Source organism: Salvia splendens, chromosome 15, assembly GCF_004379255.2.
Source record: "Salvia splendens isolate huo1 chromosome 15, SspV2, whole genome shotgun sequence".
Taxonomy (NCBI): Eukaryota; Viridiplantae; Streptophyta; class Magnoliopsida; order Lamiales; family Lamiaceae; genus Salvia; species Salvia splendens.
The window spans coordinates 7,528,234-7,543,110 of record NC_056046.1 but is presented as its reverse complement, the minus strand read 5'-3'; the positions used below and the strand labels follow the sequence as shown (position 1 = coordinate 7,543,110).

General features: G+C 42.4%; 2 protein-coding genes across 5 annotated transcripts; both read right to left on the bottom strand.

The window, feature by feature from the left end:
- Window positions 1-942: 942 nt before the first annotated feature.
- Window positions 943-2,731, bottom strand: LOC121766588 (squamosa promoter-binding-like protein 16). 4 transcript variants are annotated; one of them, XM_042162869.1, is made up of 3 exons: window positions 2,366-2,731; window positions 1,644-1,895; window positions 943-1,568 (listed from the first exon to the last, which is right to left on the bottom strand). In XM_042162869.1, the coding sequence occupies exons 2-3, from the start codon at window positions 1,862-1,864 to the stop codon at window positions 1,091-1,093; spliced, it is 699 nt and encodes a 232-aa protein (XP_042018803.1). In that variant the 5' UTR covers window positions 1,865-1,895; window positions 2,366-2,731; the 3' UTR covers window positions 943-1,090. The 4 variants fall into 4 exon arrangements, with proteins under 4 accessions (XP_042018803.1, XP_042018801.1, XP_042018802.1 ...); XM_042162867.1 differs by having other exon boundaries at window positions 1,644-1,921; window positions 2,366-2,730; XM_042162868.1 differs by having other exon boundaries at window positions 1,644-1,899; window positions 2,366-2,730.
- A 4,089-nt stretch (window positions 2,732-6,820) lies between these two features.
- Window positions 6,821-7,917, bottom strand: LOC121766612 (probable WRKY transcription factor 75). The gene is made up of 2 exons (XM_042162896.1): window positions 7,510-7,917; window positions 6,821-7,138 (listed from the first exon to the last, which is right to left on the bottom strand). The coding sequence occupies exons 1-2, from the start codon at window positions 7,782-7,784 to the stop codon at window positions 6,961-6,963; spliced, it is 453 nt and encodes a 150-aa protein (XP_042018830.1). The 5' UTR covers window positions 7,785-7,917; the 3' UTR covers window positions 6,821-6,960.
- Window positions 7,918-14,877: the final 6,960 nt, after the last annotated feature.

Here is a 14,877-nt window from a genome sequence, read left to right as displayed (position 1 = left end):
ACACTTACTTATGAAGGTTTTATAGGGTTTTGAGTGATTTAGGTGGACCCTAAGTTAGGTCAAATATAAATGGAGGGAAGTATTGATTGTAAGAGTAAGTATTAGTACATTATTAAATGTGTTAGTTATAGTTAATTACGTGGTCAATGCCATGTGGTACGTACGTCATTAATTGTACTTAGCTTTAGCTACCGACAAATAGAGTACTGTATTAATTTTGGTAGCTTAAAAATCATTTTTCTAGAATTTTCTTGAATTACTAAAAAATTAAATTATTAAAGACGTTACACTATTACATCAAATAGTGTTGATCTGACGTACATAGTTAACTAGCTAAGGATTTCTTTACATAAAGCCCATAAATAGATAGAGAAGAACATAAAAAAGATTGTTAGGTTGGGCCTTAGTGGATTAGTGATGAGCTATGATTAGTTAAAGTAGTGACCCTAATTTTAAAAGGACAAAATGGGCTTTCATTTCTAATCATTATTTCGGCCTAACTTATTCAGATTATCTTTTTTGAAGCGGCTTTCAATTAAATTTAATTAATTGAATCTTGAAATTCAATTACCATAAGGAATTTAGATTCGTTTAGTACGTTTTGATATCAATCAATTTATTGGAAAAGCGATGTTTTTTTATGATCAAATTGGTCTATATTACCTATGTTGAAAAATATAAATAACTCAGATTCTCAGAATGAGAACAACTAAAAAATTAAAAAATAAACACGGCAATGGCGCCATGGTCGTCTATAATGAAGAAGAAGAGAAGAATGACGACGGCAAATAATGTTGTTTTGGTAATTTTGTTGAATTAACATTTTTACAATAATTTTACTCTTGTTAAAAGTGAAAAATCATTCTTTTTCCTTATTAATTATTTTTTAATTGGTAAATTAACATAAATTTTAAAGACATGTTAGAATAAGCATGCAACAAATAAAAAGAAGGCAGTTTAAATGAGGTTATATTAAATAAAAAACCGATGAAACAAAAGCGGGAGGAGTAGAAAATTGATACACATATCGACAACAGATGCAGAGATCAAAAGAGAGTAAATAGGAGTATTCGCAATTGCAACAATGGAGCTAGTGATCCCAGGTGAAAGTCCGAGTAGTTGATGACTGGTGGTGGTGCGTTGAAGGGCAGTAGTTGAGCTGGTGAGGCGGAGGAGGAGGAGGAGGAGTTTCAACTTCAACTGACAGAAGAGAGAGAGCAGGATCACACGCATACTTATACCCATCATCTGTTTGATGAAATGTGGATGAGTTCATTCTCTCACTCTCACCACCATTATAGTAGTAGTTGTTATGATTCTGCAAAATCTGAGTGCTTGAATTAGTATTGTTGTAGAGCATGTTATCCTGGTGATGATGATGGAGCCCAAGCCCAAGCCCAGCCCACGACGAATGAGGCGTAGTGAACGAAACAAGCGTCCCTCCTCCTTGTAGCAACGCGGAGGAGTGATCCGGTGGCGGCTGAGGCTTCCTCCGCCTCCTGTTGTGCCCATCCAGCCGCTTCCTGCAGCTTCTTTTTCCCTCGTCGAACTCCACCAGCGAGTGGAACCTACACAATATCTTAACTTGTCAAGAAAAACATACTGTACTTAAAAATCATCTACACAACTGGCCATATATATACCTGCTGCATTGCTGGCAGAAGCGTTGCTCTCGGCCAGCAATGGTGACCTTAGGGGTTTTCGAGTGAGCCTCGCACACTTTGTGGCGGCGGTGATAGTCTCTACATAGCCTTAAATCAGCATCACAACCATCTACTAAGCATTGAGCTGCTACCACTGTCTGAGGGGCCTTTGCTCTTTTACATGATGATGCTGATGCTGATGCTGATGATTCCATTTCCATATTTCACTTAATTCATGCACCTGCACTTACACTTTCTTCATCTCTTTATCAATCCATCTATATCAAATTAACATCCATTCCTATCACATTAATACTAGTACTAGCAAAGTATGATAAAAAAAAACACCTAAAATTAAACCATTATTTAGGTCAGACAGCCCAAGATCAAGAGAGTTATCTACCCTAACAAACAGACCCTAAACAGCAAGATCTACACGAGCCACTAATTGGTGAAGCATAAATATCAGAAAATTGGAGTGTTCACGGTCAAGTCAAGTCAACTATTTCTTCAGCTAGCAACCACAAAAATTAAGATCCACTAAAAATTGTTTACCTACTACCAAAGTAAAAGGAAGCAAAAATAGGAAAGATGAGATTTTTATTCCATCACTACTAAAAATAGACATTCATTCTTAATTTATCCTCCTCAAGATACTAACAAGTCTTGAAAAGCAAATTGGCAGCTGTGAACAAAAATTAGTAAAAGAGGGAGAGATGTACCTCAAAAAGATGGAGAAGCCAAGTAGAAAGTGAAAATAGGAAGAGGAATGCAGATAAATTGAATCTTGAAAAAATAAGAAATGGAGTTTCAGAGAAGCTTGGAAGTAGTAAACTGGGATTCACTTCTCAGCCATTCATTCTCTGACAACAACTCCATTATGGCTGGAACTGGCAACTGGCAAAAGCTTAGCTAGATTGAATACAACTTGTATATGTGTATAAATATGAGAGAGAGAGAGAGAGAGAGAGAGGAGTTGCAATAAAGGATTTGAATTATTGAAAGCAGCAGTTTCTTTGAATAAGCTTTGATACATTATCATACTCCAATTCCAATAAGGAAAGGTAGTATTTTTGGTTTTATATTGTTCAACAAAATTACCTTCCTTTTCAGGCTAATAAGCATTTAAAAAAATTATAAAAACTGGGATATTCTTTGGGAAGAGGAGATGCCCTTATTTTAAATGAGTGGCATAGAAAGGGACAGAGTGTGTAGCTTTCCGCCAAGTTTATTATTTTATTAATTTAGGAATCACAAAGTACATTAAAAGAGTTCATACTTCTTGTGACTCACCTGTCACTTTCTTTGCCTATTATTCTGGTGCTACATCATTTTGTTCCTTGACCCCTCTCAATTATTTTTTTCTCTCAACTTAACTATTTCCACTAGTTCATTCGTGAAAAAGTAAATTAATTAAATGTTGCATTAATCAAGTTCCAAGTAAAAGCAAGAGTTAAGATTAAAAAAAGAAGTGACAAATGGCTTTTCAAGTTCCGAGCGCATAACCAAAGAGAGACAGAAATATAATTCATCTCACAAAATTAGACAGTGGATTCTTATTGGAACAACCAAAACATTGGGGTTTGTCCTTTTTTTTTAGTTGCTATTTTCACAAGTTCAAAAATGGCATAAGTGTCCACTAAAATGCGGACAACTCCAATAGCTTCACCCTTTTTTATCCACAGTCTCAGTTTTTTTGTCCGCGGCCAAAAAAAATGTTTCCGCCACTATAGGCGGACATTTCCAAAAGCCTCAATTTTTTTCATTTATTTTAATTCAATTATAATTAAAATTATCGGACTATACGTAATTAGAAAAAAACGGCTATAAGTGAAGAAATTAAAATTAAATACAACATTTCCGTCGTATTAAAGTACTGGAAAAATTATACAACGAAATATTAATCTATTGAACATCACGATGGTGTTCACACTGCGCCACCACCTCCCTACGTGCCCAAACTTCTTCAATCAAATCGGCTTGGAGTGCGGTATGTGTTGTGCTTCTGCGCATATCAGTGAAACGTTGGATCAAATATTCATTGCTCTGTGGTACGCCCATCTGGATCGGCGCGGAGGCAACACCGTTACTTGTACTTGCGCCATCTTCCGGTGCCCAGCGCTCTGCAGCAAATCATTCATCTTCTATTATCATATTATGCAACATGATACACGCTAACATAATATTCGCAACATCATCTTCGTGCCAAACTCGTGCTGGGCACCGTATAATGGTCCATCGCGCTTGGAGGACACCAAAAGCTCGCTCAACATCCTTCCTAGCAGCCTCTTGTTTTTGCGCAAAATATTGTTTCTTCGGTTCAACCGGTTGACGAACTGTCTTGACGAATACGAGCCACCGAGGATATATCTCATCTGCCAAATAGTATCCCCTACTGTACTGCGTGCCTTTAGCTACGAAGCTGATTTCGGGACCCTCTCCCCCGGCACTCATCATTGAATAGAGGCGATGACTGAAGAACATTAATGTCGTTGTTCGAACCTGCAACACCGAAATACACATGCCAAATCCGCAAACGGTAGTCAGCAACGGCTTCTAGGATCATCGAGGGATGTCTGCCTTTGAAACCAGTAGTGAACTGGTCTTTCCACGCCACCGGGCAGTTTCTCCACTCCCAATGCATGTAATTGATGCTTCCTAACATTCCTGGGAAACCGTGAACAGCACCGTGCATATCTAGCAGTCTCTGGCACTCATCAGGGGTGGACTTTCGTAGGAACTCCCCACAAAATATTTCCTGGATCCCCTTACAAAACTGCTTGAGCACCGTTAGGCTAGTCGTCTCACCCATCTGTAGGTATTCGTCGAACATATCAGTCGGTCCGATGTAGGCAAGCTGCCGGATTGCAGCGGTGCACTTCTGAAGAGTAGACAGTCCGATCCGGCCAGTGCAATCACTTCGGAGGGAGAAGCACCGGTACCGCTCCGCCAAATTCGTCGCTATATGGTTGAAGAGCCGTTGCGACATTCTGAATCACCGACGGAAAATCTCGGGTGGATAACGGGGGTTATCCACAAAGTAGTCCGCCATTAGACGCTAGTGCGCTCCGCTATGGTCTCGTTAGATGATCCGACGACGAGTAATCGCACGAGGGATCGCGGCCTCCGCGATCTCCGTTGCGCGTGCCGCATCCTCCGCGTCGGTGTCGTTCTGCACCTCTTGAATCAGAGAATTCCACGTCTCGTTCCACAAATCGTCCATTTTAAATACCAATGGAATCCACAAATTTCAGTGAGAGAAATTATGAGTGAAGAATTGGAATGGTGTAAAAATAATGAGTGAAATGAGATGTATTTATAGATAAATTAAATTGAATTTAAAAAAAAAACAAAAAATAAAAAATCGACCGCCCCGCCTCAAACCGCCCCCATTATAGGCCGGCGCGTCCTCGCATATTTCTCGGCGGAAGGCCTTCCGCCCCTTTTTTTGTCCGCTTCGGGGCGGACGTCCCGTCCACTATAAACTGCCCCGCCTTCGCCCCCGCCCGGGCGGCCGGTGCGCGGACACTCTAACAACAAATTAATTGTAGAATATTTCATTTTAAAACGTGTTGAACCTGCTGCAATTACAACCAATCACGTGTGCCCTGCCCTGCTGCATCCCACATCTATTAATTTATGTAAATAAATCAATTTTTATCCTTAAGAGTACTTACTTCCATCCTCGACGACCAGAATCAAATATCGATTGCTGAGACTTGAGAGATTGAGACTGTAGATACCAAGTTTTATTTTTTTTAAAATTACTTTCATGGTTTTGTAAAAGGTGTAAAATAGTAACTGCAAAATGCAAATAGCTCTTATCCCTGACTCCCTGCTGCCCCTCCTGTGTTTTCTTGCTATGTTTTTGCCATATTCCTTTTTTATTTATTGAATCTCTTTTTAGGAGTTTTCTTTCCAGACCGTCTCTTTGTGGACTCAATCGCTAAATACTATAGTAGTATTTCTGACATTATTATTTTGCAGTTTTGGAATATTTTAAAAATATTTAGTGTTTATTTGTGATTACCAAACTCATATACATACACAAGACACCTTAATTAATAGTCTATGTCATGAATATGACATACCATTCTTGAAGAAATTGCATGCATGTGGACTCAGTTTAAGGTTAGTGTCGGCACACCTTTGCAGACTGTTTAAAATGAAATGGCTATTAATTAGTAATTTATAACTAATACAACAATATATACTTGTATGTTGCAGGTTTTTGCTTCCAATGTTTAAGGCCGCCACCGGCATACAAGGGTTGCAGTTTTGTTCTATATTGTAAATAATCACAATTTAGATTTGAAAGTGACAAGTTATAAAATCTAAAACCATGGGAAATGCAACGCAATGGATGACATTCAATACTTTAAGTCATACTGTAATTCAATTCAAATACTCCATATCACAAATATGTTGAAAAGTCTCCAGATTGAAAATTATTATAGGACCACTTCAGGGACCACCTTCGATATAGTCTAGGAATAAAATTTTGGACATTTAACATTATCCATTGCATTCATCTTAATCTAAGATTAATTTTCCAATTATTAATTCACTCAAATATATAATTAGTAGGTCGGGACCGCTCTCTGAAGTTTATGAAATTCAAGCACCACAAAGCTGTTGTAATCTCTAACCGCCACCGTTAATTAATCTAGTTATTACTATAAATAGAAATCGGCTATGATATCAGATTCAGGATATGGAATCTTATCACAAATCATGTGTAGTGGAGTATTAACAATAACAAACAAACAAAATAGATTTATTTTTGGTCTATGATTAAACAGACAGTGGAGTAACTGGTCTATTCTCTTACAGCCCACGAACCAAGATTACAATTTAGGCCCATGTTAATTAATTCGGCCCATATTTCACTATTTTTAATGTAAAAATGAGAGATGAGAAGATAAATGAGAAACATAAAGCTGATAATCTTGGGCAAATGGCTAAAAAAATCTTCAAATTCTGGTTCTTCTTATATTTTTTAAATTTTGAAAAATAAATCACCCCAGATGAAAATTTTACGCTATCCCATCCTTCCATTTTCTGGCAAATTAAACGCATATTTAGCACCCAATTTAAAATACATTAGACAAGACGTCATTTCAATTGAGATGCTGTCGTTTTGTCCAACTTTAATGTAGAAATGAAAAATGGGAAGATAAAGGAGAAACACAAAGCTAATATAATCTTGCACAAATCTCGGTTATTACAAATGATTAACATCTATATAACTTTGTTTATCTTAAAAAAACAAAAAAAAACATATAGTCAATGTATGTAATAAAATAGTATTGGAGAGTTAGAAGGAAGTGTAGATTTGCATCTGAGCTAAAATGTTGTCGAAATTGTCGGTGGATTTTTGAATGGGGTGAGAGTGCATCCCTTCATAGGTTGTGACAACCACCCCTTCATCTTTACACAGCCTCTGAATTTGCTTTTTTACATTGCAACCTTCATGCGTGCACCGGTAGTAACTTCTGCAACAATTTCAATTATTGGAGTACCTCTTAATTAATTTACTTCTCGAACACACAGTAATTAATCAATATTTCATGTAACATTCAACTAGGACTAATTACTACCACTAAACAAGATATAAATAATAGTATATATACACAGAGACACGTTAAAGGCATATCACCCTTAAATACAGAACCAAAAAATGAATCATTATAAAAAAACAGATAGGTCATTTTTAGATCGTTCAGTTCATCAATAATAAATGACCTTAAGAGTTCACTAATAAGAACCTACTATTACTTTGATTTGGCGTTCTGCGTTTAAAATTGGTTATGTATTGATTATTTACCTGTGTATATGTTATACATGTATGAATTAAGCAAGGTACCTTGGAAATGTGTTGTTCTTGACAGCCTTCTGACCATATTTCCTCCATCTATAACCATCATCTAGTATATCCACTTGACTTCTTGTCTGAAAAGCAAACCTAGGCTTCTTCGACTTCTTGTCTCCTCCCCTATTCTTGTCCATTTCCGGCACCAACCCCATCATCATGCCATCTTGATCATCTTGTTTCATCTTGCCTAAATCATGTGGAGGTGGAGCTAATAAGGGTGAAGACTCCAATACTACTCTTGGATGCCTCCGAATCTGATCCTCCATGTACAACAACCAGATTTAGATAGAAAATATGTGAGAGAGGAATAGAGAGAGATTTTGTAGTAGTAGTAGTAGAAGAAGAAGAAGAAGAAGAATGTGTGATTGGTGTTGTTTGATGATGGTATGGAAATTAATTAAGGGAGCGGAGCCAAGATGAATTCAAGGCGAAAGGCGGCTATAATTTAATTCGTTCCCACAGTCGTAAACGACACGCAAAGTCAAAAAAGAGATTAATAAAAATGGTGGGTATTTTACCAATAATTTTAATCTAATCCGATTTTGTGTTTGGGCTACAATTGGATTATTTATATACTAATCTCACCACCACCAACGGATATGTATGTATTTCATCATCAAATTTTCTTTTTCTCGTGTCATTTGCTAATTATTTTCATACTCTAAATTAAAAATACTAGTAATACTAAGACTAGTCGCCATGCATATTTATACACTATTGGTTAGATTGGTTAATAAGGTTCTTTGATATCTTTTACCAATATATTACGTGTCGATTCAAAGTCTTTGGATGACTGTGGTCTCTCTTTAGGTTGTTATATATAGTCAAAATAATTATTATTACTTCCTCCATCGGCTATTAAATTTCCGGTTAAGTTCAGTACGGATTTTAAGAAATAAGTATAATGAAAAATTGGTAAAAAATGATATTGACATGGAGTATCATTTTTTATATAGTGTATTAATTTTATAATATAATTTGAGTGATATATAATGAATTAGTGGAATATTATGGGATCTACTGATAGACGAACTGAAATGAATTAGTGAATTGAAATTTCTATTGATAGACGAACCGAAATGACAAATCTGAACTTCTAATTGGAGACGGAGAGAATATTATTAACTGTTGAAATACTAACCGATGAAACTTTACAAAAGTAGAAGCATGCTTACATATATATTTTAGGGATATAAATACGTCCTTCTTTAAAAAAATTCCAACTAATTAAAATGATATCGTTCATGATAAGTGGACTAGCCACATGTTTTGATATAAGTAGCTCGATGGTTTATTAACTGTAATTTTGATGACTTTCGATGATTTTTATTTAATCGCAATATTTTCAAAAGATTATGTTGTATTGCCTGTCGTAGTCATTTTGTTCTTTTACGAAAGGACATTTTTTCCCTTTTACTTTTAATTATCGTCTATGATGAACTTAAACATATGTTAAGAAATATCCATTGAACCTTCTTTTTGCTAAACATAATCTTCTTTAGATATTGGATGGTATAGTGGGAGTATTACTTTTCCCTCTTATATATATACACATGCATTGTTTGTGGAATAATATACTATAAGCAGGTCAAAGCACGTGTTTTAAAGGTTCCAATAAATTTAATTTATTGATCGTGGTTTGGTTGTTATAGAAATTAACTATGATAAAATGTGAATCTATATATGAGCTTAATTACGAATTTGTGGTGATTAATTTGATGCATTGATAGGTAGGTGGTGCAATTTGTATAGATAATTGCAAAATTAAGAGATACCAACGAGAATCACACGCACCACGCACGTGTTCAACGGCAAATTTGATTTTCCGTCTCTTTTTTATAGGATGCATTTCCCCTTGATTTCTGCTTTGAAGTTTGAACCATGTTTCCTTTCAATGATTCCAAATATTGAATTTTGATAACTCAATTGCAAGTTTGCAACTTATGTTGAATGTGGAATGGAAAATAGATAAGTGGTGTTAATTTGGCCGAGCTTATAAACAGTTTAATTGAGAGGTATATTCAGAAGCTTATTGTTACAGACGTGCTCCGTAACAATTAGTTATCTTCCTTCTCGTGGGAACTAGCAATCGACCTGTCGACAATCTCGGAGGAAGATCACGGGTTTTGTTGAGTTGTGGACGTTCTCCACTCAGCAACAAAGTTACGATAATTCGGGCTTCTTGGAATGCAAGATAGGTTTAGGGAAAATATTTCATTCATAAAAATAATGTGTTGATGAAATACCCTATTTTATACTAGAAACCCTAGGGCGGTTCGACGTATCCTAATTCATCCGGGAAAGAACCGCAAAGAAAACCCGAACGGGGCTTATACATCAGGCCCGACTCAACAATAAGTAAATTAATGTTTCAAAAATACTAAAACATAAAAGGAAAGAAATAAAAAAGAAACAAAACGAATCGGCTAATTCTTGAACTTGTTCGGCGCCTTGAGCTTGTCTCTCGGCCTCAAGGATCTCTTCGACACAATCAATTCTTCACTTCGGTCATTCACGCACTGCGTCGTGCTGCTCGGCTGCGTCGTGCTGCTCGGCTCCGGAAGCGCTGCGTCGTGCTGCTCGGCTGTTGTCGCCTCCAGCTCGGCATGCCGCTCTGCTGTTGCGTCTGGTGGCGGGGGTCTCGTATCAACCCCCCCTCCGTTAACAATCGCCTTGTCCACAAGGCGAACCTCCGGGAACTGCCTACCAATCGCCTCGACCGGCTCCCAAGTAGGTGTGGAAGCATCATCTTCCCACTGCACCAAGCACTGTCGCTCCGGTCGGTCGCCCCGCCAGCTGACGCGCTCCTCCAACACTGCCACGGGACGCACCACTGGCCTATCCCCCACAAACACGGGAGGCAATTTCACTCCGTCCACATCCCCGTCGCCCGCCACAAATTCACGCAACAAGCTCACGTGGAACACATTGTGGACTCTACTACCCTCCGGAAGACGTAATTTGTATGCCACCGGGCCCACCCTCTCCAAAATTTCGAAGGGGCCATAGAACCGTGGCGCCAGCTTTGCCGACAACGGTTTCGCAACCGAGTGCTGCCGGTACGGTTGCAGTTTCAGCCATACGACATCGCCCACGTCAAACTCCACGTGCCTGCGGTGTCTGTTTGCCACATCCGTCATTCGCTGCTGGGCCCGCAAGAGGTTTCGCCGTAACGTGACCAGCAGCTCCCCACGCTCTTTGATAATATCTGCCACATTAGGCGGCGTTTTTGCTGACGGCGGGGACGCCACTAACGTGGGCGGCTCACGCCCATACAATGCTTTATAAGGTGTCATGCCCAGCGCAGAGTGATGGGAACAGTTTAGAGCTAACTCCGCCCATGGTAAAAAATTCGTCCATCTTGAAGGTTTATCGGAAGCAAATGCTCGCAGATACTGCTCCAAACCCCGATTACGGACTTCCGTCTGGCCATCCGACTGCGGATGGTAGGCGGTGGAAAAGTGAAGCTTGGTGCCGCTCAGACGCATCATCTCCTCCCATGTTGCGTTGAGGAACACCGAATCTCTATCCGACACCAAGGTTTTAGGGAACCCGTGGTGCCGGACCACCGTATTCACAAACAGCTGCGCCACTCGGGAGGCGTCAAATTTAGGAGGTAGGGGGGCGAAATGAGCATATTTTGAAAGCCTATCCACCACCACCATAATGGTTGTATACCCCCGGGACTGGGGCAGCCCGGTGATGAAGTCCATTGACACATCCTCCCATACTTGCGACGGGACGGGTAGCGGCTGCAATAGCCCCGCCGGCTTTCGCGTTGAATACTTCGTGGACTGGCACACCACACACTCGTTCACAAACGTCACTACATCTTTGCGCATGTTTGGCCAATAAAACCCCGCCGCCAATAGGCGGAATGTTCTCTCGTGTCCCGGATGACCCGCCATCGGCGAGCAATGGTGTTCCTTTAGTAACGTCCGTTTTGCCTTGGACTCCGCGCTCACCAACACCCTGCGATGGTAATATATCAGGCCATCGGCCCATGATAAGTGCGAGGGCGCGTCGCCTGATTTGATTTTGGCCGAGAGTTCCACTAGTTCGGGTAGGGAGGCCGCCTCCTCGCGCAACACGCGCAATATATCAGGTACAGGCTTAGCGACGACTGGTAGGAGCTGGACCGCGTCCACATCCGTCGTGACTTCGACGGGAGCGTCGTCTGTCGCAGGCAAATCGGGATGCGGGCTCGGCACGTCGTGCTGCCGGGACAAGGCATCTGCCGCCTTGTTCATGCTGCCTCTCTTGTACTCGATCACAAACTTATATCCCATCAACTTTCTAACATAGAGTTGTTGGTCTGGGGTCTGGACCACTTGTTGTAACAGCTCTTTCAAACTCCTCTGATCCGTTCTAATGATGAACTCACGCCCCAATAGATACTGTCGCCATTTTTGCACGGCCTCCACAATAGCATATAATTCCTTATGATACGTAGATGCCACCCTCCTGCGAGGTCCCAGTTTCTTACTGAAAAACGCAATGGGGTGATCCCGTTGCATTAGCACCGCGCCAATGCCCACGTCGCACGCGTCAGTCTCCACGCAAAATGGCAAGTCGAAATTCGGCAATTGGAGGACCGGAGCTGATGTCATCGCCTGCTTCAGAGCTGCGAACGCCTTCTCGGCTTCGGGGCTCCATCGAAAAGCCTCTTTTTTAAGTAAATCTGTTAAGGGCGCCGCGATCATCGCGTAGTGGGCGACGAAACGGCGGTAGTAGCCTGTCAACCCTAAAAAACCTCGCAGTTGCCGTACCGTTCCCGGCTTAGGCCACGCCGTCATCGCCTGTATTTGGGTCGGGTCGGCCTTGAGATGGCCTTCGTCAATGATGTGCCCTAAATACTCCACCGACATACTACAAAATGAACACTTCGAAAGCTTCACGAAGAAGTTATTAGCATGGAGCAGTTCCAGAACGGCTTCCAGGTGGCTACTATGCAGCTCAATGGTCGGGCTATAAATCAAAATGTCATCGAAGAAAACGATAACACATTTTCTGAGAAGTGGCTGGAAAATAGCATTCATCGCCGCCTGGAAGGTGGACGGTGCGTTTGTCAACCCGAAAGGCATCACGAGAAACTCGAAATGCCCATCATGAGTTCTAAAAGCGGTTTTGAAAATGTCGTCCCCGTTCATTCGAATTTGGTGATACCCCGAGCGAAGATCCAACTTAGTGAAGTACCTAGCACCTCCCAACTCGTCAAATAGTTCTTCTGCCGTAGGAATGGGGAAATGATCCGGCACGGTGGCCTTATTGAGGGCTCGGTAATCAATGCAAAACCGAAAAGTGCCATCCTTTTTTCGGATCAGCAATACCGGGGACGAGAACGGGCTGTGACTATGGCGAATGATACCCTGTTCCAGCATATCGCGAACCTGCCTTTCGATTTCCGTCTTCTGGAAGTAGGGGTACCTGTACGGTCTAACATTAATCGGCCGTGTACCGGGTAGGAGATGAATTCGGTGATCAAACTGCCGCGGCGGGGGCATGCCACGAGGCTGTTCAAACACCGCTCGGTGTGTGTTTAAAACCGCGAGAATTCCGTTCGGCAAGCCCGGAGGAAAGTCCTCCCTGCTGCTTCCCTCCACTGCCTCAGTGCCGTTGTCAATCGGTACAATCTCATAGAACTCGTGGTCCGTTGGTTGCGTCGTTAATGTGTATAACGAGTGAAGGGATATTTGTTTTGGCCCCGGTATCAAGCCTTGTAATAAAACCGGTCGCTCTCCGTGAGTAAATTCCAACGTTTTTCTGACGAAATCCGCCGACACCTTCCCCAGCGATTCCAACCAACGCATTCCCAAAATCACATCTGGCCCATGGTGAGCGAGAATATGGAGATCCACCACAAATATGTTGCCCTGCAGCGTCAGCTTGGTGCCCCGCGCTATGTGGGTGCAGAGCAGGGATGCTCCGTTACCTACCAACACCCGGAATGGTCTGATGGGTGTTAGGTCCAACTGGAGTATTTCGGCGATGCGTGGCTGGAGGAAATCCAATGTCGCGCCTGTGTCGATCAATACCCGCACGTTGGTTACGCCCAACGTGCCCTGTACAATGAACGGTTTCGAGCTCCCTCGGCCATCCAAGGCGTGAAGGTGCGATAGATCAGCCGTAATTAGTTCGTCCTCCGGCACTTGATCTCCCGCGGTATCCTCCTGCAGGTTGTCAGCATCGTCATCCATATAGCAAAGAAGTTTGACCTTACAGACGTGGCCTGCGACCCATTTTTCAGGGCAATGGTAACAAAGCCCTCGGCGTGCCCGCTCCGATTTCTCGGCGTTAGACACCCTGATTGGGTATACCCGTGCCTTGTCCGCGTCACGTCCCTGAAGTTCTTGCGGCTGTGGTCCAGAAATTGGGGTCGAACCGGGGATCGGGGGGGCCCTCTGCTCCTTCCCTGACCACTGGCGTCGCGGATATGGCGACGGTTGGTGCGGTCGCTCGTCTTGTGTTGCAGCCAAGCGCAATGCCAATGCCATTGCCTCCGCTAATGAAACCGGGTTCTGCAATTCGATCTTCTCTTGCAAGGGTTGCTTGAGCCCTTGGATAAAAATAGGAATCAGAGATGACTCCGATAAATCCGTCACCCGATTGAGGTACCGTTCGAACGTTGCGTGGTAGTCTGCTACGGTAGACGTCTGAACCAGCTTGGCGATCAGACCCGTGTAATTTCTGAAGCTCTGTGGGTCAAAGCGATGTCTGACGTCGTCCAGGAACTCCGGCCACGTTACAAAACCATTGGTCTCCCTATAATTGAATATCCATTCCGAAGCGGGGGGGTCAAACAGCATCACTACATAATGCAGACGCTCAGACTCCGGGATCCGTTTGTGATCGAAATAATATTGTACGCGGGATATCCAATTTGGCGCATCCGCCCCGTTAAAGTGGGGCGCGTCCATCTTCAAGCCGGAAGAGTAATCGGTTCCCTGGCGGGGAAAACGCTCTCGGCGCTGAGGCGGGTCCCAGCAGGAGACACCGCGATCCTCGTGCGGATCCTCGTCCCAATCGTCGTGCCTCTGAGGTGGATCCCAATTGTCCCGACGGCGACCCGTTCGATACTCCGTCACATCGCGCCGCTGCGAAAAACGGCCTCCTCCACCCCGATCACCGCGACCACCCCGAGACGGGCGTCCCCGACCTCGATCCTGGTGTCGGTATGAACGGTCAAGATCCTCACGTACTGGCCGACCGTGCCCTCGATACTCCTCCCATTCGTGTTCGGCATCGTCCCAAACTTGGGTGTGATCAGCCGCTTGTGGATGCGGTCGGCGCTCCAAGGTTTCGACCCGACGGTCCATCTTATCAAAGCGTTCATTTAACTGCGCGAACCCTAGCGTGATC